This window comes from Pithys albifrons, chromosome 25 (assembly GCF_047495875.1).
Source record: "Pithys albifrons albifrons isolate INPA30051 chromosome 25, PitAlb_v1, whole genome shotgun sequence".
NCBI lineage: Eukaryota > Metazoa > Chordata > Aves > Passeriformes > Thamnophilidae > Pithys > Pithys albifrons.
In genome coordinates this window covers 3,989,714-4,014,993 of record NC_092482.1, presented here as the reverse complement: position 1 = coordinate 4,014,993, position 25,280 = coordinate 3,989,714, and the positions used below count along the sequence as shown (strand labels likewise).

General features: G+C 58.7%; 1 protein-coding gene across 2 annotated transcripts in view; it reads left to right on the top strand.

Moving 5' to 3' along the window:
- Positions 1–25,062, top strand: part of MRC2 (mannose receptor C-type 2) — a 30,042-nt gene extending 4,980 nt beyond the window's left edge. Inside the window, exons 2-30 of one of the 2 annotated variants that reach the window (XM_071577338.1) lie at positions 7,915–8,313; positions 8,866–9,039; positions 9,231–9,395; positions 9,571–9,684; positions 10,289–10,432; positions 10,905–11,093; positions 11,829–11,983; positions 12,778–12,885; positions 15,073–15,188; positions 16,138–16,286; positions 16,829–17,046; positions 17,193–17,335; positions 17,740–17,842; positions 17,932–18,070; positions 18,329–18,364; positions 18,663–18,823; positions 19,105–19,172; positions 19,888–19,988; positions 20,111–20,256; positions 20,725–20,839; positions 20,930–21,093; positions 21,299–21,407; positions 21,851–22,086; positions 22,177–22,345; positions 22,521–22,670; positions 22,922–23,041; positions 23,535–23,714; positions 24,103–24,129; positions 24,741–25,062. In XM_071577338.1, the coding sequence (XP_071433439.1) occupies positions 7,915–8,313; positions 8,866–9,039; positions 9,231–9,395; positions 9,571–9,684; positions 10,289–10,432; positions 10,905–11,093; positions 11,829–11,983; positions 12,778–12,885; positions 15,073–15,188; positions 16,138–16,286; positions 16,829–17,046; positions 17,193–17,335; positions 17,740–17,842; positions 17,932–18,070; positions 18,329–18,364; positions 18,663–18,823; positions 19,105–19,172; positions 19,888–19,988; positions 20,111–20,256; positions 20,725–20,839; positions 20,930–21,093; positions 21,299–21,407; positions 21,851–22,086; positions 22,177–22,345; positions 22,521–22,670; positions 22,922–23,041; positions 23,535–23,714; positions 24,103–24,129; positions 24,741–24,961 (4,319 nt within the window). In that variant the 3' untranslated portion in view covers positions 24,962–25,062. Of the gene's footprint in view, positions 1–7,914; positions 8,314–8,865; positions 9,040–9,230; positions 9,396–9,570; positions 9,685–10,288; positions 10,433–10,904; positions 11,094–11,828; positions 11,984–12,777; positions 12,886–15,072; positions 15,189–16,137; positions 16,287–16,828; positions 17,047–17,192; positions 17,336–17,739; positions 17,843–17,931; positions 18,071–18,328; positions 18,365–18,662; positions 18,824–19,104; positions 19,173–19,887; positions 20,010–20,110; positions 20,257–20,724; positions 20,840–20,929; positions 21,094–21,298; positions 21,408–21,850; positions 22,087–22,176; positions 22,346–22,520; positions 22,671–22,921; positions 23,042–23,534; positions 23,715–24,102; positions 24,130–24,740 lie in introns of both variants that reach the window. The other variant, XM_071577337.1, reaches the window with a different exon arrangement.
- Positions 25,063–25,280: the final 218 nt, after the last annotated feature.

The following is a 25,280-nucleotide window of genomic DNA, read 5'->3' as shown; positions in this document are numbered from 1 at the left end:
CTGTGGGTGAGCCCCTGAGCTGCCCAGGGCGAGCAGTCCCCGTGGAATGCATTGATTTGGTTGTGTCCTGGGCAGGCTGCAGGGAGAATGAGCTCCTGCATGTCAGCAGAGAGGCTGAAGTGAAGTCTGTGGCCCCCAGCCAAGCTCTTCCCGAGGCAGGAGGGTGGCAGGTGGCAAATAAGGAGCTTGTCTCGTCCAGCTCCCATCAAATAAACAGCAGCTCCTCTCTGTGCTGCTGTAAGAGCCAAGAGGAGTTCCTCAGCTCCAAGTGCACATCCTGCTGCTCCACAGCCCCAGCCAGGCCAGCAGGAGCTTTGCTTCCTTCCCTGAAAGATCTGCTCCTTATTCCCTGAAGCTTGTTTTTAAAAATCAAACCAAAACAACAACCACCCTCTTTTATTCTGGAGCTTGGCTTGGGGCACCAGGAGCTGCTTCTGGTGGAGTGTGACCCCAGCTGAGCCCCAGGGGTGAGGCTGTGGGGCAGCATCACTGCTTTGGTGCAGAGCTCTGATTCAGGGGTGCCAGGGGTTGTGTCTGCCCTCAGCTCTGGGGCAGGAATGGGCTGGGATGGGTGAGTTTATGGGGCAGCATCACTGCTTTGGTGCAGAGCTCTGATTCAGGGGTGCCAGGGGTTGTGTCTGCCCTCAGCTCTGGGGCAGGAATGGGCTGGGCTGGATGAGGCTGTGGGGCAGCATCACTGCTTTGGTGCAGAGCTCTGATTCAGGGGTGCCAGGGGTTGTGTCTGCCCTGGGCTCTGGGGCAGAGATGGGCTGGGCTGGGTGAGTTTATGGGGCAGCATCACTGCTTTGGTTCAGAGTTCTGATTTGGGGGTGCCAGGGGTTGTCTCTGCCCTCAGCTCTGGGGCAGAGATGGGCTGGGCTGGGTGAGGCTGTGGGGCAGCATCACTGCTTTGGTGCAGAGTTCTAGTTTTGGAGTGCCAGGGGTGGGGGGTTGTGTCTGCCCTCAGCTCTGGAGCACACAGGGATGGGATGGGCTGGGTGAGTCTGTGGGATGCTGGGCAGCATCACTGCTTTGGTGCAGAGCTCTCATTCAGGGGTGCCAGGGGTTGTGTCTGCCCTCAGCTCTGGGGCAGGGATGTGCTGAGCTGGGTGAGTCTGTGGGGCAGCATCACTGCTTTGGTTCAGAGTTCTGATTTGGGGGTGCCAGGGGTTGTGTCTGCCCTCTGCTCTGGGGCAGGGATGGGCTGGGCTGGGTGACGCTGTGGGGCAGCATCACTGCTTTGGTTCAGAGCTCTGATTCAGCAGAACTCTGGTGCAGAGTTCTAGTTTTGGAGTGTCAGGGGTTGTGTCTGCCCTCATCTCTGGAGCAGGAATGGGCTGGGCTGGATGAGTCTGTGGGGCAGCATCACTGCTTTGGTGCAGAGCTCTGATTCAGCAGTGCCAGGGATTGTGTCTGCCCTCAGCTCTGGGGCAGACGGGCACGGGGCTGGTGCCCTTCCTGTGCCAGGGGCTGCTGACGTGTCCTGGAGCTGCTGCCACTGCTGTATTTCCTTCCCTTTTCCTTTTTTTTCAGTCTGCAGTTCCTCTTTAAGGACTTGCCTGGAGATATTGATGCCAAAGCAGCTCGGGAGGGAGGTAGAGCTGAGATCCCTTCCCATGTCCTGTGCTCCATGGCAGCAGGGGATGCTCCAGCTCTGCTTTGGGAGCCCCCACGGGCACAGCTGCTGCTTTTGCCACTTCCCAGCCCTCAGAGGGATGCACAGGCTCCTTCCTTGGGCCAAAAATTGCTGCTCTTCGTGGTAATGGCCATAGCTTTGCTCTTCTCCACAATGAGACCGTGGGGGTGGTGGCAGCCACACCTGGACTCACAGCTGGGCTTTGCTGGGAACCTCCTTCCAGGACAGGGCTTTTCATCTATAGAAGTATTTCATCCAGTAATGTGGAATTGAAGGTGGAGCTGGGGCCTGGTTTTTCCCTATCCTGGCATTCCCTCCTCTCCTTGGAGCTGTGCTGGGCCTGGTGGAGGCTCTGTCAGGCAAAACCCTCCTGTGTTCAATAAACAACAATTTTTGGTTCTTGTTAGAATCCCAGAATGGTTTGGGTTAGAAGAGACCACCCAGTGCCACCCCTGCCATGGGCAGGGACACCTCCCACCAGCCCAGGGTGCTCCAAGCCCTGTCCAGCCTGGCCTGGGACACTCCCAGGGATGGGGCAGCCACAGCTTCTCTGGGCACCTGTGCCAGGGCCTACCCACCCTCCCAGCCAGGAATTCCTTCCCAATATCCCATCTGTCCCTGCCCTCTGGCAGTGGGAAACCATTCCCTGTGTCCTGTCCCTGCATCTCTTGTCCCAAGTCGCTCTCCAGCTCCCCTGGAGCCCCTTTGGGCACTGGAAGGGACTCTCAAGTCTCCCTGGAGCCTTTTTTTCTCCAGGCTGAACAGCCCCAGCTCTCTCAGCCTGTCTGCATTTTCCCCCACCTTTTTCTGTTTGTTGTTTTTTTTCCAGAGGGATTTTGCTTCTCTCTTGCTGGTCTTTTCCCTACACTTGGTCCATCCCCATCTTGCTTCTCGTGTAATGAGCTCTCACTTCCCTCATTGCCACATGGGGTTTGGAGCTCTTGTTCCCCCTCAGGCAGCACCAATGGGCAGAAAAGCCCATGTTTTGGAGCAGGTGGTTTGGGGCTGCTGTGCCCTGTTTTCTGGTGGGTGAGAGCACATGGCCTGAGGAGCTTTGGGCTGAACAGGGTTTCTGTCTGTACCCTGTGAGTGAAGGGCGGGTTTGTTGCCTCAGGATGTCATGGGCTAAACTTCTACCTGGGCTCCCAAATCTAAATGGAGGTGTTTGCAGGCCCTGGGAGAGCTTCTGGAGAAGCTCCTGGGTCTTGGAGCCCTGATGGAGCCCAGTTTGCTGCCATGGCTGGGCCACCACATGGGCTTTGAGGCTTTGCTGCCTTTGCCAGGTGGGCTGGAGAGAAACATCCCTGGGGTGTCTGCAGCACAGGAACCTCCAAGGAGGGGATTGTCCCATGGCTCTGGGTGTGCTCAGCCTCCTGCACAAGTGGTTTGGAGCTGGACTTTTTGGGACACCCCAAATAGAGGGGACCCTCAAGTGAGACCAAGGGCAGGGAGCACCTTCACTGGGGTGGCTGCAGGAGGGGGCTGAGCCCCAGAGCTGCACGAGGGGCTCTGCCATCACATGGGTGCCATGCAGAGGAGCCCAGGGGGTGGCAGGGGCTGGCAGGGATGTGGGCACAGACCCTCCCAACACTGCTGTGCTGGAGCCAGCGTGCCCTTTTGTCTGCCATGGGTTGGAATTTGCAGGCAGAGCCCTGGAGCTGCTCCAGCCTGGGGTCACCAGGACTGGGGGCCAGCACAGCTCCAGTCCTCTCTCCAGTTTGCTCCCCTGGTGATGGGAGGTGACAATTCCAATGCAGGAGGGACATGTCCTGGTGTGGGTGGCCAGGCTGGGGTGTGCTGGGGCCAGAGTGGTGCTGAGGATGCCCATCCATGCCATGCTGCAGGGCTTGCTGTGTTTACCACCACCACTGCCCCCTGGAGCCTCCCAGGCCCCTTGGCCTCTGTCATCTGGTGCTGCCCACACTCCCCAAAATTGCAGGTTGTGAAGCTTTCCTTCTTTGCTGGGGGCTGGTAAAGCTGCTGTGGGAAGGGTTGAGCTGAGCTGCCTCAATTCAGGCTTCCTGCTGGCTAAAAATGTGCTTTTCTCAAGAGGAACCTGGAGCCAGGCACGGGCAGTAAAAGCTGCCCCAAAGGATGGCACCTTCTCCCTCCCTGCACTGTTCAGCCCCAGTGCCAAGTCCCTTTGCTCCTGCTGTGCCAGAGTGTCCCAGTGTTTCCCACAGGGAGTGTTCCTGGTGTCCCACTCTCAGCTCTTCCCTGTCCCCACCATGGCTGTGCCCTGTGGCACACACTGGTTTCTGTGGTGCCACCAGTAAGGCAGAGGCAGCATCCCAGTGGCTGCCTGGCTGGGACAGGACACTGTCCTTGCTGGAACCACCTGGGCTGTCCCTTTGCTTTCATTGTTCTTCCACAGAGAAGGAGGAGGAGGAGGAGGAGGATGTGATGGAGCAGAGCTGCTCTGAGCAGGCCCTGCTCAAAAGATGAAGGATGCAGGAGGGAAAGGCAGAGGATGCACAGGGTGCCCACCCCAGCCCTGGCTTCATTTTGGTGACTCCAGGCATTTTCCAGTGCTCTTTGTGCCATGCCAGAGGACAGCTCCTATTTGGGAAGGAGCTGGTGTTGCTGTGGGGGGGTTTCTGTAGCTGAAGGGCAGGTGGGAAGCTCTGCCTGTGGGATTTCAGGTGGATGCCAAAGCCTGAGGAACACCTCGAGGAGGAGTCACCCATAGCTGTGCCATGGCTGTGGAGGGCAGTGCAGGAGAGGCTCTGGCAGGGAGAGGGGCATTCCCAGTCCCTTTGGGATGCTCCTCTGGAGCTGCCTTCTGGAAGGGCTGTGTTTGCTCTGCAGGACACCAGCTTGGGAAAAGGGATTCATTGATCCAAACTCATCCCACCCCACCCAGCTGCACATCCACTCTGGGGTCAGGGAGGCTGGACACTCCTTGCTGTGCCTTCCTGTGCCTCAGGGACCTGTCCAAGCCCCACTGCCAATGTCATGGACACCAGTGGGGGTCCCTCACCCTGGTCAGGGAGGCTGGACACTCCTTCCTGTGCCACAGGGACCTGTCCAAGCCCCACTGCCAACGTCATGGACACCAGTGGGGGTCCCTCACCCCGGTCAGGGAGGCTGGACCCTCCATCCTGTGCCTTCCTGTACCTTCCTGTGCCTTCCAGAGCCTCAGGGACATGTCCAAGCCCCACTGCCAATGCCATGGACACCAGTGGGGGTCCCTCAGCTCCAGTCAGGGAGGCTGGACACTTCTTCCAGTGCCTCAGGGACATGTCCAAGCCCCACTGTCAATGTCATGAACACCAGTGAGGGTCCCTCACCCCAGTCAGGGAGGCTGGACCCTCCATCCTGTGCCTTTCTGTGCCTTCCAGAGCCTCAGGGACATGTCCAAGCCCCACTGCCAACGTCATGGACACCAGTGGGGGTCCCTCACCCCAGTCAGGGAGGCTGGACACTCCTTCCTGTGCCTTCCTGTGCCTCAGGGACATGTCCAAGCCCCACTGCCAACGTCATGGACACCAGTGGGGGTCCCTCAGCCCCAAACTGCCTATAAACAAGTGGCAGGAAGGGGTATTTTGGGTGAAGGCCAGCCCTGCTGCCCTGTGCTGAGCTCCTGCTGTCACCCCCAGCTCCCCCCTGGCAGTGCACAGGGATTTTACACAGGGAGAAGCTGGAAGTGCTGAGCTGGTTCTGGGTCTTTCCCATTCCCCCATGGCCCAGGGGAGATGGGGGGACACTTTGGGTGGCCTCTCCTGCCTTCTTTGAGCCGAGGCCCCTCGGGCTGTGCTGCCTGCAGCGTGTGGGGGTGGCCCCGAACCCTCAGCCTGTAATTTCCAACCTCCAGCTCTTCTCTTTTTAGAGTAAAATGATATTTTGTGCTTTTCTGGCCCTGGGCCTGCCCTCTCCAGTCTGGGCAGCTTCCTCTGAGCACTGTGAGCGTGGCCCTGCCACAGCACTGAGCACCCCAACACCATTCCTGGGCTGGCTCCAGGGCTTTTCCAACCTGATCCTAATTTTAATTTCAAAGCCAGACTCACAGGTGACAGGAGGGTGGCCCATTGCTGACCCTGGTGATGATGCTCACACTGGAGCAGCCTTTTCTATTCCAAGCACCAAAGCACCAGTGCTTGGCTCCCTGCAGAGCACTGTGACACCAACCTGTGCCCCAGGGAGGTCACATCCTGCCCCAGTGCTGGCACCTGGGTCCAGCAGGTCATGGCAGTGATGCTGCATCACCCAAAAGTGCTCCAAGATATCCCAAGGTCTCCCTCCATGTCCCCAGTGCTGGAGGGGCTGCCTCACCCTCGCTGTGGGTGGGAAGGGTTGAGTTGGGCTGGGGATGCCATGGTTGGTGCTGGGTGTTTGGTGAGGGATGAGCTGATCTCCTGCTGTCCAAGTCAGGATCAGGCCAGTTCCAGCTGAGCAAACACCAGCACCAGTTTAAGGGACTTGAGCTTCAGCCAGCCAGAATCAGCCCTGTCTGAGTTTTTGCTTGTTTTCTCACTGTAATTTGGAAAATGTTGTCAGTGAAATTAAATGTTTCCCTTAAATTAAATGAACCCCTGCAAAGAGGGTTTGCTGTTTGCTCCTTTGACATCATCACTGATGTCATCTGGGCTGGGGAATGGGCCTCTGACATCATTTCTGTCCTGGAGCTGGGTGGCTGCTGGAGCTCCCAAAGGACATGGGGGTGTCTTTCTTCTTCCATTTATTTTTCCCTTTCAGACAAGGCAGGGAAGTTCTCTGAGCTGAGATGTTTGTGGCTCGAATGTGCCGGAGCCTCCTGTAACAACAGAGCTGGGGCAGGGTGAGGTTGCAGGGAAATAGGAAATGAAAACCTTTTCAGCCCAAAAAACTCACACAATGGCAAAAAACCAAAGCAAACCCAAGCTAAATATAACCCCAAAACGGGGCTGTGAGTTTGCTTGGACTTCTGGTGAGTGCTTGTGGTGGAAAAAAATGGGTCATTTTACAACAAAAAGAACAACAAAAGGGGTGGTGTTGATGTGGTGCTCTGGGCAGCTTCTTGCTGGGGTGCTGGGGGAGGACGAGGTGTTGGGAAGCCCTTTGGGTTAGAAACATTTGTTTGAAGAAATAAAGAGTCTTGTAAAAACGACACGTCAGCTGGAGCGGCGAGTCCCAGTGCAGTGGCTGGGATTTACTGGTTTATACTGGATTGGGGATGGAGGCACGTGGCAGGCTGGCCCCCGGGGGTGCTGGCACGAAGGGCACACAGGGTTGGCAGGGGCAGCACCATGGGGTGTGTGTGGAGCTGGGCTGGAGCTCAGCCCTTGTCCCCTCCACAGCTGCACTTTATCTGCTGGCAGCGACTCCCAGAGCTCTGCTCCTGCCTCCCAACGCCTGGGCTGGCATTCCAGCTGGGGCTGGAGCTGGGGCTGTGCCATCACACGGTGGAAGGGCTTTCCCTGGAGTTCCTGCCTGTCCTGCTCCCCAAACACACACAGCAGGGATGGATGTGCTCTGTTTTCCTGCTCGGTTTTGCTCTGCCTGGAGCAGACGGCTGGTGCTGAAGCCATTGGCACAGCTGGTGCTGAAGCCATTGGCACAGCTGGTGCTGAAGCCATTGGCACGGCTGGTGCCGAAGCCATTGGCACAGCTGGTACTGAAGCCATTGGCACGGCTGGTGCTGAAGCCGTTGGCACAGCTGGTGCTGAAGCCATTGGCACAGCTGGTGCTGAAGCCATTGGCACGGCTGGTGCTGAAGCCGTTGGCTCCTCTGGCGCTGGCACAGGCTCCTTGCAATGCCTGGGAATGTTGTGCCCAGGCACAACAAAACTGGCCATGGGAGCTCAGTTTTGAACCACTCTAATGATGTGGTGAGTTCCCTGCTCTGGTTCTTACACCACATGTGGTGATGCCACACTAGGTACAGACACCCACCCATGCCACCCTGCCCAGAGCCCATCACCCAGGGACAGGCACTGGGGTGAACTGGTGCTGCAGGAAGGGGTGGTCCTAGGGATGCATCCCACGTGGTCCTAGGGGTGCCCCCCAGGTGGTCCCAGAGGTGCCCCCCAGGTGGTCCCAGGGGTACACCCCAGGTGGTCCCAGGGGTGCCCCCCAGGTGGTCCCAGGGGTACACCCCAGGTGGTCCCAGGGATGTATCCCAGGTGGTCCCAGGGGTGCCCCCCAGGTGGTCCCAGGGGTGCCCCCCAGGTGGTCCCAGGGGTGCCCCCCAAAGCCTGCTGTGCATGGAGCCAGGACATCCTGTCAGGGCTGAGGGCGACACATGGCACATCCCGAGTGCCCAGCGATGCTTTAACCCCTCCCATTTGTTTCTCCCCCAGACTCCAAGGTCTTCCTCATCTACAACACGGGCTCCCAGGGCTGCCTGGAGACCAAGGACTCGCTGGTGCGCCTGGCCAAGGGCTGCAACGCCAGCGCCCCCGCCCAGCAGTGGAAATGGGTCTCCCGAAACCGCCTCTTCAACGTGGGGGCCATGCAGTGCCTGGGGGTGTCGTGGCACGGGGGCAATGCCACGGCGGGGCTGCACCCCTTGGCCACCTACGAGTGCGACCGCGAGTCGGTGAACATGCGCTGGAGCTGCCGCGGGCTGGGCGAGCAGCTCTCGCAGCACCTCGGGGCGCGCGCGGCCAACGCCTCCCTGGACAGGGGTGACCAGGCCCGGGGCTCACTCTGGAGGACCTTTGGCACCGAGGAGGACCTGTGCTCCGTGCCCTACTCTGGTAATGCCCCCTTGGGTGCTGCTGTTGTCCCCTAACCCAGAAAACCCCAAAATGTGAGCTGAAGTTGTGGTGCTGCAGCAGTCGGGTCCTGCCTGGGGAGTGCAGTCTCAGCTCGCTGGGGATGCAGAAACAGGCAGGGTTGGGGTGATGGGGAATGGGCAGCCTCTGGGCACCCCCTACCACCCACAGCCTTCACCTCAAACTGTTGGGGTCACCTTTTGTAGGGTTAAGGGGGGGTGCATTAGTGATGGTCAGAAGAGCTCAGGCACAGCAGCATCAGAAGGCTTGATCAGAAGGCTTAGAGTTTATTTTTAGTTACAGCTACACTTTTTATATATTCTTATATCCAATATTGGTTAGTCAGTTTACATACATGGAAAGATCCTACTGGTTACAAGGTATTCCACATTCTACAGGTAGATCTCTGCTCCTTAAGGGTGCATTCATTAATTACCTCAGACATCAGGTACACACACACTGTCACTCCCCACATCAAACCTCCCTCCAGTGCTGTAGAAACAACCTCAAGCAGGGGCTCCTCTTTTCCCCCAGAGATTTACACCATCCAGGGCAACTCCCACGGGAAGCCCTGCACCATCCCCTTCAAGTATGACAACCAGTGGTTCCACGAGTGCACCAGCACGGGGAGGGAGGACGGGCACCTCTGGTGTGCCACCACCCAGGACTATGGCAAGGACGAGCGGTGGGGCTTCTGCCCCATAAAGAGTAAGTAGGGGGGGCACATTCTGTGGGAAAAATCAGAAACCCTGTGCCCATCCCTCCTGGGGACTTCCTGCCTCTTCCCTCCTCCCTCCTCCTGCAGACAGCCTGCAGTGCTGGAGCAGCAGGTTGTGGGGTTTACTGGCTTATTGGGGTATTTGGGGGCTGTTGGGTGCTCACCCTGCTCCTCCCCACAGGCAATGACTGTGAGACCTTTTGGGACAAGGACCATCTCACCAACAGCTGCTACCAGTTCAACTTCCAGTCGACGCTGTCGTGGCGGGAGGCCTGGAATAGCTGTGAGCAGCAAGGGGCCAACCTGCTGAGCATCACCGAGATCCACGAGCAGACCTACATCAATGGTGAGATCATGGCAGCCTGGCTGTGCCCTCCTCTCCTGGAGCAGAGGGGGTGGCACCACGGCCACTGCTGCTGCCAGGTTGCTCTGCCTGCCCCAGTGGGTGGTTTGGAGCTGGGGAGGTGACTGAGCTGGGGTTGGAGGGACTGATCCTGCCCCCCTGACTGTGTTGGCCCCAGGGTTGCTGACCGGGTACAGCTCCACACTCTGGATTGGGCTCAACGACCTGGACATCAATGGAGGCTGGCAGTGGTCAGACAACTCGCCCCTCAAGTACCTCAACTGGGAGAGTGGTGAGACAGAGGGGTTGTGGTGGTGATAAGGGGCAGGGAAACAGCCTGTGACCACCACAGATGGCCACGTGGCAGGGGAGGTGACCTGGGCTGCCAGAGGGTGTCCCCTCACTTCCCAGGGACAGAGAGCCCTGTGGGGCAGTGGAGCAGCCTGGGATGTCCGTGGAGCTGGATGGTGGACACAGGGTGGTGAGGGGGGATTGGTCCTTTGCAAACCCTCACTGGTCCTGCAGATAACCTGGGCAGACATTCCTCATTTGGAGGGTTGTTGTCTCCTTGCTCAGTGCTGGAGTGTGGCTGAGGACACCCATCCCTAACCCTGGGGTGCTCAGGGGCAGAAGGACCCATTGGTTGTGCCTGGTGGTGTCACCCAGAGGCACTGCTGGGGACAATGATACCCTTGGAGGAGGTTTGGGGACAGGCAGGAACAGTTCAGGTCTGGTATTTTGACCCCCCAACAGCCACCTGGGCACATGGAGTCACATCTCCATCATAGAAGATAACAAAATAAATGGGATTTTATTGGTGCTGGAGCAGGGAGAGCCACCTTGGTGGCCCTACCCTGGCCCCTCAGCAGCCTGTGCCCACTCCCCCTGCTCTCCAGACCAGCCTGACAACCCCAGTGAGGAGAACTGTGGGGTGATCCGCACCGAGTCGTCCGGGGGGTGGCAGAACCGCGACTGTGGCATCGCCCTCCCCTACGTCTGTAAGAAGAAGCCCAATGCCACGGCTGACCCCTTCCTGACGGGTGAGTGGAGACATGGGCAGCCCTGGGAATGGGCACACCGGCTGTGCTCCCACCCCAGCGTGCCCAGGGAATGCTGCTCATGGGGTGCCCAGGCTGCTGGTGCCCTGCTGTGTGTGGAACAGGGGTTGAACTCCCCAAGGTTTGGGCAAAGTCATCTCCAAGAAGCGCTTGGTGCTGTTGCAGGTTGGGTGGTAGAGGAGGGGTGGAGAGTGGTGAGTGCCCAGGGCAGGGAGTGCTCCGTGCTCTGCTCTGCCCTCACTGCTCTGCAGCCAGCAGGGATTGTGTTTGTCCCTGGAGCTCTGAAGTTGCCATTCCCTCACCTTGCCACCACCTGTTACAGTTTGGCCGTGGCTTTCCCACTGCGGCTTTGGCTCATTCTGCTGAGCACCCCATGGGACTGCAGGCCCTTCCCTGCCAAGGACAGGGCTGCAGGGCTGGGCAGGAGCCCTCAGGCTGCCTTGTGTCCTGCCAGACTCGTGGTCAGAGGTGAAGGTGGACTGTGACCCCAACTGGCAGCCCTTCCAGTCCAACTGCTACCGGCTGATGGGAGAGAAGAAGAGCTGGCAGGAGGCAAAGAAGACCTGCCTGCGGAGTGGGGGGGACCTGGTCAGCATCCACACCCTCTCCGAGCTGGAATTCGTCACCAAGCAGATCAAGCAAGGTGAGGAGCAGCCCCCTGTGCCAGCACCTCCTTTCCATCTGGTTATGGGGTCCATGGGAACAGCCCTGGGCGTGTGGAGGCTGCAGAGCTGAATTTGTGGTTGTTCAGGGAGCAGCAACCCCAGCCTGGGAGATGATGTGTTCCTTGGAGGAGTCCATGGTCAGGGTGCATCCCTCATCCAGCACATGGAAAAGCTGTTCCCAGGAGCCTGCAGTGCTGAGGAAAAACCACAGAGCTGCAGCTGGAAATGGTGCTAATCCCAGCTGGTTATTGTAGGAAAAGATGGGAAAAAAACTCCTGCTGGACTTGCTGGAGAAGGCCAGGGAGGAGTCATAGGAGGGTGGAGCAAGGAGGGGAAATGCTGGAGTGTCCAGACAGGGAGCAGAGTGGGATGGGATGGAAGGGAATGGTTGAAAACAAGTAGCTTACTGGACCTGAGCCTGCAGGTCTGGACTTTTATATTCTGCTGCTGCCAGACCCTGTCTGAAAGCTACTGAGGAACATCCCTGTGTTTCCCACTCTGGGGGTCCATGTTGTTGGGATTCCCACTCCAGGATCCACCCTTGGAGGTGGGAGCTGTGCCCTCTCCTGCCCAGGGATCAGAACTGGACCCTGCAGTGGGTGGCAGCAGTTGCTGGGCAGAGACCTGATCCCATCACGGGCTCCTGTCACCGGTGGGTCCTGCACAGTGTCAACCAGGAGGGGGTTTCACCTCCTCCCCTCTTGTCCTGGCAGATGTGGAGGAGCTCTGGATTGGCCTGAATGACCTCAAGCTGCAGATGAACTTCGAGTGGTCGGATGGGACGCCCGTGAGGTTCACCTACTGGCACCCCTTTGAACCCAACAACTTCCGCGACAGCCTGGAGGACTGTGTGACCATCTGGGGACCGGTGAGGGCCAGCAGGGCAGGGGGTCACAGGGGAGTAATAAGGGGGTCCCAGGGGGATTTAGTGGGATTTTGGGGTCCCAAGGGGGTAAGAGAAGAGTCCCAGTGGGAAAAAAGGGGGCACTGCAGTATCCTCGTGCCTGAGGAAGGTGTTCCACAGGGAGCATCTCCAGCTGGAGTTGAACCTGGCTCATCCCAGCTGTTGGGGTGGAGGGGATCCAGCACATCATCCTTGACTAAATGGGAGACTCTCCCTGCTATCTTTTGTTAAATCAGTTCTTTTACCCAGGGGAGTATTTGAACAACCCCAACACAAAGAGCCTGACAAGGATCCGTCCCAGTGATGGGTTTCTAATAGGATGATGGAGGCAATTGTTGCTTTCCCTGCTTTCATCCCACGGGACTCAGGGCTATTTGGGGTTCCTGTATCCCAAAAACCTAATGGCTGGGATGGACCACAGAGCAGGAGCAGATGGCAACAAAATTCGGGGTGTTAGAACACCCCAACTGTGCCATCAAGGGGTTTTTGGCTCCAAGAAGCAAATGCCAGCTGATACAGGGTGGGAAGAACCAAAGTGTGTGGGTGAGGTTTGGGATGGAGGAGAGGATGGTTCACACTCCCTCAATATATTGTTGATCTGTATATGTAATATATAGACATTCATAGATAATATATGAAACACATCATCCTTGGGGATTTGGTGGAGGGAAGGAAAGTCTGTGGCCCCGAGGCTGGATGGGCCAGGAATTCCCCAGGCTGTGGGACAGGCTGATTGCTGCTCCTGTGCCTCTGTGCAGGAAGGGCGGTGGAACGACAGCCCCTGCAACCAGAGCCTGCCATCCATCTGCAAAAAGCCTGGGAGGGTGAGCCAGGAGAAGGAGGAGGATGACCATGGATGCCGGAAGGTGAGGGGCTCCTGGGCTGGAGATGTTGCAGCTCTCCATGGCTCTCCCCAAAACCATTCTGGGGAGCCCCAGTGGGCAGTGCCCGGCGCTGTGAGTGTGTGCCCAGAGCTGCTGGTGCTGCACAGCACCCTGGCTGTGCTGAGCCCTTTGGCTGCCGTGGCTCTGTGAGGTCACAGGAACAAACTGGGACACAGCACAGCCCTCCAAGCCCCTCCTCCTTGGGCTGCCTCTCCTGCCAGCAGGGAGGGTCATTTTTTTCCCTTTGCCTCTCTCTGTGCCAAGACACGGCAGCAAAGCTGCCGCACGTGGGAGCGCGGCGGGACGGAGGCGGCTGCCGGCCCCGTGCCTGGGCATGGTGCCAGCCTGCCCTCTCTGGGCAGGGTACAGGCATTCTGGGGACACCAGGCTGGCAGGGTCTCCCCCAGTCCCTGCTCTGCCTCAGTTTCCCCAGGTGCCACACAGGGCTGAGGCCGCCCCGTTCCCACGCTTTGCTGGGAAGTGGCTTTTGTGGCTCTGCAGAGTCTCCAGTTGCTCAGCCTGGCAGTGCTGCCACTCTTGAACCTCTCCCAACGTTTCAGAACAGGCCCTCACGCCCAGACTACCAAGCAGCAGCTCTGGGCCAGCTCCCAGAGGTGTTGCCCGGCTCCTTTCAGGTCCTCACCCTGTTTCCAAACCTCAGCAGGGTTTGCCAGAGCAGCTGGGCAAGCTGCCATGCCAGGCCACATTTGAGGTTTGCCAGCCATAACCAGAGGACCCCAGTGCCAGCAGGTGCTGAGGATGAGACACTTGGTGGGTGCAGTTCCATGGCCACCCATCTGTGTGTCCCCAAAACAGTCCTGAGCTCAGAGGGTGTCCTGGCTCATGAGATGTCCCCATGCAGGTTTAACTCCTCCTGCCTCCCCAGCCACAGTTCTGCCCTGTCCTGAGTGCCCAGCAGAGATGCACCCCCTGAGAAATGAACTGGGAGTGGTAAATGAACCAAGAAAAGACCTTTTCCCATCCTTCTTCCTCATCCTCAGTGAGGCCTTTTGCCACCCAGAGGTAGAGGCTGATGGAGAGGGGTCGTATCTTGCTCAGGGGACTTGGTCCCAGTCCGGTCCAGCTGCTGTGCTGGTTTTTCATGGTGGCTTTGCTGCTTTTTTACCCCTTTTCCAAACCTCCTTTAATTTTGGAGCAGCCTTAAAGGAGTTGAGGGCTGGAGATTTGGACAATGGGAAAGGCAGAGCTGGAGAGGGATTTGGGGGCACACGAGGACTGGGAGCTGGAGGCAACAGCTGGGGTTGGGGATCCCATCCTGGCCCCTTGTTGGATCACAGGGACTTGCTGTGGTGCTCAATGTGTGGGAGAACATCCATGGGGTTTTAGGGGTGGTTGGGGACCCCACTGGGCACATCCAGATCCTTCTGGGGACATCAGGAACCCTCACTGTCCCAGGACAGGCCCTTTCCTGGCTGCTCAGGGGCATCCGTGCTGCTCCAGAGCAACCCAGCTGATGGGTCTCTACCTGGATTTGCCAAATTTGGGAGAAGACTGGGAGCAGAAACTTGGGGGGAAAAAGTGTCATTTGGTGTTGTTTTCATCTTCCAAAGCTACTCCTGCTCCCTCCTCACCATGCTGATGACTCTGCATGTGGCACGTGTCCCCCTGGTGATGCTTCCCCTTCCAGGCTGTCCCTGGGGCCACTTGCTGCCCCAGCTGAGCCCCTTCCCCCTTGGCAAGGGTGTGTGTCCCTTCCCATGGATGAGCCCCCTGCCAGCCCTGGGGCCTCCCTGCTCCCTGCTCTGGCAGAAAACAGGCACTATTGTGTCTCCAGCCCCGGAGAGGCTCCAACATCAACAAGGCGGGGGATTAAAGCCGGCTGTGGTGGGACTCGCTCTGGCCTCGGCCCATGGCGTGAAGAGGAGGATTGTGCTCCCTGCACCCTGGCAGGGAGAGGCTTTTCCCTGCCTTTGAAGCTGCCTGGGTGTTTGTTTTCCCTGCAGCCATGTCCTCTGGGGCCAGGGGCTTGCTGGAGCTCCAAGCTGAGCGGGGTCAAGCTGGGGCAGCTGGGGCCAGGAGACCTCCCAGGAGAAGGCAGGGGTGGTGGCAGGGGACGTGGGACATTGCTCTGGTGCCTCAGGATCACTCCCATCCTTCTGGGGAGGTCTGGGTGGGCAGTGCTGGATGTCCCCTGTCACCCATCCCCAGGGCTGGAAGTGGCACAGCCCCTCCTGCTTCTGGCTGGGCGAGGACCGTGTGCCCTACAGCGATGCCCGCAAGACGTGCTCCGACTACGGTGCCACGCTGGTCACCATCACCAACAGGTCAGTGCTCAGGTTGTGCTTGGGAAGCTCCTGGGTCTTCACAGCCTCCAGTTCAGCCCCTGGAGGAAGGCAAAAAAATCAAGTCTTTAACCTTAAATTACGCCATGTCTGTTATAAAGCTGGAGGGAGGAAATGGTTTCTTTTAAAACTCTCTTTTTTTGGAATTCTCCTGAATCATTTGAAACCGTGGCATTTTTTTATACTCTTGTAATAGTAAAAACAAGCCATTTTTTATACTAAATTCATATAGTGGTAGGAATAAGACATTTTTTAATACTAAACTCATGTAATAATAAAAATAAGCCATTTTTTATACTAAATTCTTATAGTGGTAGGGATAAGGCATTTTTTACACTAAACTCATGAAATAGTAAAAATAAGACATTTTTTATACTAAATTCATATGGTGGTAGGAATAAGGCATTTTTATACTAAGGTAATAGTAAAAACAAGCCATTTTTTATACTAAATTCATATAGTGGTAGAGATAAGGCATTTTTATTCTAAGGTAATAGTAAAACCAAGCCATTTTTTATACTAAATTCATATAGTAGTAGGAATAAGGCATTTTTTTATACTAAACTCATGTAATAATAAAAATAAGCCATTTTTTAACTAAATTCCTACAGTGGTAGGGATAAGGCATTTTTTATACTAAGGTAATAGTAAAAACAAGCCTTTTTTATGCTAAATTCATATAGTGGTAGGAATAAGACATTTTTTAATACTAAACTCATGTAATAGTAAAAACAAGCCATTTTTTATACTAAATTCATATAGTGATAGGAATAAGACATTTTTTTATACCAGGCTCATGTAATAGTAAAAATAAACCAGTGCTGGGTTTGCCCCCAGATGAGCCCTCCAAGGTGGGGAGTGACCCCACGAGGGCTGGGGCATGGCAGGCTGTGCCAGCTTGGCAGCATCACCCCCTCTGGCTGCCCCCCAGGTTCGAGCAGGCCTATGTGAGCAGCCTCATCTACGGCTGGGATGGGGAGTATTTCTGGACAGCTCTGCAGGACATCAACGAGACGGGCGCGTTCCGCTGGCTCAGCGGCGACGAGGTGGTTTATACGCACTGGAACCGCGGCCAGCCCGGTAAGGGGAAAGCACTTGAGCACAAGTCCTATGAGGAAAGGCTGAGGGAGCTGAGGTTGGTTAGTCTGGAGAAGAGGAGGCTCAGGGAAGACCTCATCACTCTCTACAACTACCTAAAAGGAGGTTGTAGCCAGGTGGGGATTGGTCTCTTCTCTCAGGCAACCAGCAGTAGGACAAGGGGGCACAACTCAAGCTCTGCCAGGGGAGGTTTAAGTTGGATATCGGAAAAAAATTCTTTGCAGAGAGAGTGCTCAGGCATTGGAATGGGCTGCCCAGAGAGGGGGTGGATTCCCCATCCCTGGAAGTTTTAAGATGAGACTGGATGTGGCACTGAGTGCCATGATCTGGTGATCACAGTGGGGTTGGATCAAGGGTTGGACTTGATGATCTCGGAGGTCTCTTCCAACCCAACTGATTCTATGATTCTAAGGGGGCAAGGGTGGCATGGGGACACCCCCTCCCCATGCAGGGGTTGCTGGCTCTGCCCCCTGGCACTGCCCACCCCTAAGGCTGCGTCCCCCCCGCTCCCGTGAGCGCTCCAGGTTACAACAAGGGCGGCTGCGTGGCCCTGGCCACCGGCAGCTCCATGGGGCTGTGGGAGGTGAAGAACTGCAGCACCTTCAAGGCCAAGTACATGTGCAGGCAGAACCTGGGCACGCCGGTGGCCCCCGAGCTGCCAGGGCCTCACCCCACGCCCAGCCTCACCGCCAGCTGCCCCCCGGGCTGGAGCTCCGACCCCAAACTCCGGCACTGCTACAAGGTGAGCGACACTGCCTGCACCAGAGCATGGTTTGGTGCAAGAGGCAGCCCAGACCCCATGAGCCTGGCTGGAGTGGGTGGTGGCAGCTGCCTGTGGGTGGGATGATGAGTCCCACCACGCTGTGGGTTCCTCCTTCCCTTCCCCAGGTGTTCAGCTTCGAAAAGCTGCATGAGAAGAAGACGTGGATCGCGGCGCAGGAGTTCTGCCGGGAGCTGGGGGCGCAGCTGCTCAGCCTGGGCAGCTACGAGGAGGAGCACTTCATTGCCAACACCCTCAACAAGATTTTTGGGTGAGAGGCTGCTGGCACCAGCACGGGTCCTGCTGCCAGAGGGCATTTGGCACGATCTTGCAACCCTCTTGGTGCTCTGGGTGGTTGGAGCATGGACTGGGCACTCTGAGTGTGCAGAATGTGCATCAGCTGGTGTGGCTGATGTGGGAGATGTGCAGGAAAGGGAACATGGGAGAAGTGCAGGAAGTTCAATGTAATTAAGGGATGGAGCTCGGGTTTAAAACACCTCCAGCCCTGAGCTGGCATCCTGTTACCCCAACTCCTGCCTTAGGTGCGTGTGGGGATGGCAGGCTTTGAAAACAAACAGCAAAGGGCTGGATTATAAATACATATTTGTGTAGAAATGCAAACCCCTCTGGTTTGGAGGGGGGTTGTGTTCTCAGCATCCCCCCGGCTCTCCCCAGGGAGTCGGAGCCGGAGCTCCATGAGCAGCACTGGTTCTGGATTGGCCTGAACCGGCGGGACCCTGCAGGGGACCGGAGCTGGCGGTGGAGCGACGGGCTGGGGGTGAGTCTGGGGGGCATTTGGGACACAGGGAGGGGCAAATGCAGTGCTGGTGGAGAGGCCCAACACCACCCATCTCTCTTGGCCCCCAGTTCTTCTACCACAACTTTGACCGCAGCAACTACGACGACGACGACATCCGGCCGTGCGCCGTGCTGGACCTGGCGTCCCTGCAGTGGATGCCCATGCAGTGCGAAGCCCAGCTGGACTGGATCTGCAAACTGCCCAAAGGTGCCACCAAAGGGGCCCCCTGAGCCTCCCAGCTGGGGTGGACCTGCAGGAGGGTGGGCTGTGGGAAGGTGGAGTGAGAATCCGTGGTAGGTGGGAGGGTGATTCCTAATGGAGGGTTTGAGAGAGGTGTTGTTCCTCCTGGGGGAACTCAGGAGGGCATCCCACCCTTGGAGGCAACAGGTGGTTTTCAGGGAAGTGTCAGTGGGAACATCCCAGCCCTGCATCCTACTGACAGCCTCTCCTTGCCCTTTCCTCCAGGTGTTGATGTGAAGGAGCCGGAGATCACGACCCAAGGTGTGTGTTGGCCACGGCCATGTGTCCATTGGGCATGGACTGTCCTCTCTGGGTCTGTGCTGCCCCATCACAAGCACATTCCTATGGGACATCCAGGCAGTGTTATCCAGAGGGGAATGGATGCTGGGAGGGAGGGGAGCCCGGGCTGCAGGGACTGTGGCAGGGGCTGGGTAGAATCAGGCCCACCCGCTGCAGGAGAGGCTCAAAAGAGAAACAGCCCAACATGCAGGGGCCAAGGGACAAGGTGGCCATGGCAGGGCTGTCACAGCTTTGGCATGACACCAGTCCCTGCCTGCAGGCAGCAAAGAGTGGGTGAAGTACCAGGAGGCTGAGTTCAAGTTCTTTGAGCACCACTCGACGTGGCTGCAGGCCCAGCGCATCTGCAGCTGGTTCCAGGCTGAGCTGGCGTCGGTGCACAGCGAGGCAGAGCTGCACTTCCTGGGCCAGAACCTGAAGAAGGTACCAGGGGGACAGGGGCCTCCAGGGCTGCTCTTCTCTGTCTTCTTTCACCTTTTGCTGGAGGGACATTATCTGGGGACACTGGGGTCACACTGGGCTCATGCAGGGGCAGCTGGTCCCTGTGCCTGGTTGTGGCTTTGGGACTCAGTGAGGTGATGCTTTTTCCCCTAATGCAAACTGAGGGTGGGGATGGGGAGGGTCTGATCCCCATGACAGCCTCAGTTGTCCCCAAAGACCCCCAGTACCTGCAGGGCATTGACTTGTCCCCTCTGTGTGTGCAGTTCTCCAGGGGCCAGGAGCAGCACTGGTGGATTGGGCTGAACACCTACGAGAACGATGGGAGGTTCAAGTAAGTCACAGACAGAGCCACTGTGTCCCTGCATGTCCCCACACCACCATATCACTGCACATCCCCACACCTCCATGTCCCTCCGTATCCCCACACCACCATGTCCCTCCATACCCCCACACCACCATGTCCCTCCATATCCCCACACCACCATGTCCCTCCCCATCCCCACACCACCATGTCCCTGCACATCCCCACACCACCATGTCCCTCCATACCCCCACACCACCATGTCCCTGCACATCCCCACACCTCCATGTCCCTCCCCATCTCCACACCACCATGTCCCTGCACATCCCCACACCACCATGTCCCCGCATGTCCCCACAACACCATGTCCTTCCCCATCCCCACACCACCATGTCCTTCCCCATCCCCACACCACCATGTCCATGCACATCCCCACACCATGTCCCTGCATATCCCCACACCACCATGTCCCTGCACATCCCCACACCACCATGTCCCTCCTCATCCCACACCACCATGTCCCTGTGCATCCCCACACCACCATGTCCTTACACCACCATCCCCAGCACATTCCCACACCACCATCTGTGGCTCAGTGCCTGCATCTCAGTGTCTCATTCTGAGGTGCTGGGGTGGAGATTCTTCCCTCAAGGCAGTGGCGGGACACAATCCCATTTAGGGCATGCAGCTGACCCCCTTTGCCCAGTCACCACTCAGTTTTGTGCTCCCACTTGTGCTTTTCCAGGTGGTCTGATGGGTCCCTGCTCAACTTCATCTCCTGGGCACCAGGCAAGCCCCGACCCATCACCAAGGACAGGAAGTGTGTGTACATGACGGCCAGCCGAGGTGAGGGCAGTGCCAGCCGAGGTGAGGGCAATGCCATGCGGGGCTCTGAGGGGCTGGGGCCACAGGCTGACCCCCTGCCCCAGTGAGGAGGGGGGTCATGGCCAGCCTGTCGCTCCCTGCAGAGGACTGGGGGGACCAGAAGTGCATGACGGCGCTGCCCTACATCTGCAAGCGGAGCAACAGCACGGCCATGAAACCTTCGCCCCCTCCGGCACCTGCGCCCACGAGCGGGGGCTGCCCCCGGGGGTGGGTGCCCTTCCTCAGCAAGGTATGGCAGGAGGGAGAGGGGATGGAAGGATGGGAGAGGGTCAGCAGGAGGGAGGTGGGAGGGCAGGAGGGAAGGCAGGAGGGGGATGGGATGGCAGAAGGGAGAGGGGATGGAAGGTTGGGAGAGGGTCAGCAGGAGGAAGGTGGGAGGGCAGGAGGAAGGGGGGAAGGCAGAAGGGAGAGGGGATGGAAGGATGGGAGAGGGTCGGCAGAAGGGAGGTGGGAGGGCAGGAGGGAGATGGGATGGTAGGATGAAGAGGGGAAGGCAGGAGGGAGATGGGAGGGCAGGAGGGAGAAATGGTGGCAAGAGGGAAGTAAGATGATAGAAGGGAGAGGGGAAGGCAGGAGGGAGAGGGGATGCCAGGAGGGACAGAAGGCAGGATGGGAGATAGTTGAATGGGGAGCATGCAGGGCTCAGGCTGGGCAGTGGATGTGCCCTGTGGACCATCCTGTGCCCCTGCCTGTGCAGTGTTTCAGCTTCAAGGGCCAAGAGAAAGGCGAGCTTGTGAAGTGGCCAGAGGCAAAGCAGGCCTGTGAGAGCCAGGGAGCCGTCCTGGCCACCATCTCCAGCCCCCTGGAGCAGGGTAGGTCCCCACTGTCCCCACCAGCCCCACCAGCCCCGCTGGCTGAGAACCTTCAGGGGTGGTCCTCAGCACCTCACCTGTCCCTTTCAGCCTTCATCACGTCCATGCTGCCCAACATCTCCTTCGACCTCTGGATCGGCCTCCACGACGCACAGAGGGAGTTCCAGTGGGTGGAGGGGGAGCCTCTGCGGCACGTGAGCTGGGCACCCGGAGAGCCCTCGGGCTGCAGCGACTCCAGTGCCCTCGACAAGCCGGTGAGGGACACCCCCAGAGCACCCCCAGGGCATCCCCAGGGCATCCCCAGCCCCTGGGAAGGGCTCAGCCCCGTGTCCCACCATAAGAAGGGAAGGTTTTGGAGGTCCAGGGTGGGTCTCCAAGGGCACAGAAGGATGTGGGGATGTCCATGGGGTGGGATGACAGTGCTAAGGGTGGTGCTGACCTTGTGGCTTGGCTGTGCAGACCAACTGCGTGGTGGTGTGGCACGGCTCACCCCCCCTCTTCACGGGGCGCTGGGACGACCGGAGCTGCCTGGAGGAGAAGCACGGCTACATCTGCCAGAAGAGCATAGGTAGGAGGGGACGAGGGGACAGCCCCAGCTCTGCTGGCTGGGGACCTGCCACTGCCACCCCAGTGGTGGGGCTGGGGAGCTCAGAGCCATGGACTTAGCTTGGGAGGAGCTCCACGTGCTGGAGGAGCTCAGGGAGACAAGCTGGACTTGGAGGGTGGTCCCTCATGACAGGCATTTGTGGGGCAGCCCCAAACCTGTCCATACCAGCCTGGCTCAGTGTGTCCCATAGGGATGTGCATCCCAGTGCCCAGCTCCGAGGTGGGGATGGTGCCAGGGGGTCACTACTCATCATCCCTGGGGATGTCCCTCTGCCGTCCCTGGTTGCACCGGGATATCCCCAGGTGCCCCGTGCAGCACTGGATAGGGATGGACAAGGAGGTGACCCCTCCTGGGATGCAGGAGTGCCCTCTGTGCCCTCTGACTGTGTCTCTTTGCTCCTCCAGACCCGTCCCTGAGCCCCGCGCAGACGCTGTACCCGCCCTCGCCCACCGGCACCCTCTTTTACCACAACAGCACTTACCGCATCCTGCAGAAACCCCTCAGGTGGCACGAGGCCCTGCTGCTCTGCGAGACCCTCAATGCCACCCTGGCCACCATCCCTGACCCCTACAGCCAGGCCTTCCTCACCCAGGCCGTGAGCAGCCTGCGGGCACCGCTCTGGATCGGCTTGGCCGACGAGGTGAGGCTCGGGGGCGGGCACCAGGGGCAAGGGTGCCCAGGGGGGGTCACAGCAGCCCCTCAGCATCTCCTCCCCTTGGTTGTCCTCCAGGGAGGTCGGAGCTACTCGTGGCTGACGGAGGAGAACCTCGTCTACACCAACTGGCAGGATGGGGAGCCCCAGCAGATCACGGGCTGCTCCTACATGGACACGGACGGGAGCTGGCGCACGGCCGGCTGTGACACCAAGCTCCAGGGGGGCATCTGCCAGCTCCGAGCAGGTGCTGGCCAGGGGGGCACGGGGTGGTCCAGTTGGTGTGCCACCAAGGGTTGGAGATGGCATCCCACCCAGGTGGAGCTCTCTGCATGTCCATGTGGCTCTGAGTGCCCCAATGTGCTGCTGGGCTCCATCACCCTGTGCCCCTTCACCCCCTCAATGTACCCTGTGCTCCCCAGGTGCCCCCCGCACGCACAAGTGGAGCTACAGTGGCAGCTGTCCCAAATCCCTGGAGGACTCGTCCTGGATCCCCTTCCGGGACCACTGCTACACCTTCCACATGGAGATCACCCTGGGGCAGAAGGATGCCATGAGGAGATGCCAGAAAGGTATGAGGGGGCTGGGGTGACACACCCTTGGAAATGGGAGAGGGTGGGATCCCCAGGATGTCCGTGGTGCAGCAGAGCCCCCCTGTCCTCATGCCCAGGCCAATCATCATTTCCTTGCTGTTCCTTATGAGGATTGCCCAACCATCACGTGGTTCTCGGGTGGTTCCTCAGCTTTGTTCTCTCAGGCACTGCTGCTCCCCAACTCCATCCTTTGAGTTCTGGGCTCTTCCATGACACTCTTCCCTCCACAGTTGGTGGCACAGTGTTGTCAATCCAGGATGAGATGGAGAACGTCTTTGTGTGGGAACACCTCCAGTCGTATGAGGGACCTTCCAAGGGGGCCTGGCTGGGCATGACCTTCAACCCCAAAGGTACAAAGGAAGGGGTGAGGTTTGAGATACTCCCTCAGGCACCTCCATGAATTCCCACCACGTCTGCAGTGAGCAGAGGAAGCCCTTGATGGTGGCACCAGAGAGGGAAGCTCATGCCATGGTGTGACCAGGAGCACCAGTGTTCAGATAATGCTGGACATGCCATGTGTGTCCTCCTCTGGTTTGGTGGGATGGGAGTGGTGGCTTTGAAGCCCAGAGCCTCTCCAAGGCACTGGAGCCTACAGGTTCAGGAATGAACCCTGTAGCCCCTGGTCCTCCCCATCACCCCATCACAGAATCACAGGATGGTTCGGGTTGGAAGGGACCTTAAACATCATCCAGTCCCACCCTCTGCCGTGGGCAGGGACACTTCCCATTAGACTGACTTGCTCCAAGCCCCATTGCTCCATCACACCTCCTGGTGCCTTTTGAACTGGGACAAAGATGGGCTGTCCCCTTGAGCCTCCCCAGACCCAATTCTCCCGTTTCCCAGGTGGCACCTTGGTTTGGCATGACAGCACTGCTGTGAACTACTCCAACTGGGGCCAGCACGACACGGGGCCCAGCATGCTCAGCCAGAACAGCTGCTACTGGATCCAGAGCAGCAACGGCGTGTGGCGCCTGGGCTCCTGCACCAACGTCACCATGGGGGTCATCTGCAAGATCCCCCGAGGTAGGACCCCTCTGCTGCCCATGGGGGCTGAGCTGGGGGTCTGGGCAGGGTGCTGCTGGGCACAGCTCTGTCCTGCTGGCAGCACCAGCCTCATGTTCTGGGGCAGTCCAGTGCAGGGGGGTAGTAGGGACTGGTGTTGGAGTTTCAGGTCCCTGCTGGGCTTGGTGGTGGGCTGTGCATGTCTCAGTGGCTGGGTTGGCCTCTTGGGGCAGGATGAGGCTGGTGGGGAGGGTGGAGCAGAGCCAGAGGAGTCCCCCCGGCTGTGCAGCACCCAGTGCCCATGTGGTGTGATGCTGGGAGCAGTGGAGGGTTGGGGCCAGTGGTGCTGGCACTGGGAGGAGGGAGGGTGTTGTGGCCATGCACTCACAGGTCTGTGTTCCTGTTGCAGTGGAGGAGAGCAGCTTTTCCAGGACAGGTGAGTGGCACTGTCAGCCTGGGCACAGTACTGGAACTGGGAACCAGTGCTGGGGTCTGTGCTGCAGTCTGGGTTGTGTAAATAACCAAAGGAATGGGGTTTGAGGGTGGGAAATCCCATTCCCGAGTGGCTTTGGCCCTGGGCTAGGACTCCCCAGCAGCAGGAGCCATCCCTCCATGGAGATCTGTGTCTGACCAGCCCCTTGCCAGGCTCTCCTGCCTTTGGCCCACATTTCCTGGCCAGATGGACACCACATCTGCTGGTGGGATCCCAAAGATCCACCTCAGGCAGCTGCCAGATGTTCCCACATCAGGAGTGACCCAGAGAGTCTGCCCAGCCCCAGGAGCTCTGCCAGGGGCAGGATGTCCTCAAAACACCCAAGTAGATTCCAGTCCTGTCCCATGCTGACCCATCGTGGGAAGAACAGCACTGACCAGGCTCCCCAGGGCGGTGGGCACGGCCCCAAGCCTGGCAGAGCTCAGGGAGTGTTTGGACAACAAGAACATGGTAGGATTGTTGGGGTGTCCTGAGCAGAGCCAGGAGTTGGACTGGATGACCCTTGGGGGTCCGTGCCCACAAAGCCCTCTCACTGTGCTCTCCTTCCCCCGCAGCTCTGCCGGAGAACACGCCGGCCATCGCGGTGGCGGTGGTGGCGGCGCTGGCACTCTGTGCCGTGCTGGGCATCGTGGCGTTCCTGTACCGGCGCCGACGCAGCGCCGAGCGCGGCGCCTTCGAGAGCGCCCGCTACAGCCGCACCACCTCCAACCCCGGCGAGGCCGCCGAGAAGAACATCCTGGTGTCAGACATGGAGATGAACGAGCAGCAGGACTAAGGGAAGGGGACGCTGGGGACGGGACCTGGGGAGGGGGCAGCGCGGCACAGGCGGTGCCCACGGCGCGGGGCAGGGGCGGCAGCGGGCACAGGGAGAGGGGCTGGGCTGGGGTTGGGGGCCGGCTGGGTGGGCATGAGGAGGGAGCTGCGGTTCCTCCTGCCCCACAGGGCGCTGCCCTCACCTCCAGGCTCGTCCCCAGCTGCCATGGAGGCAGTTTCAGGGCTAAAAGGTTTCAAGGACAGTTGGTCCTCCAAGCTGAGGAGCTTTTCCAGAGGGCCAAGCAGGCTCTGAGACACCTTCCCCTTGGGAGAAGCCAAGC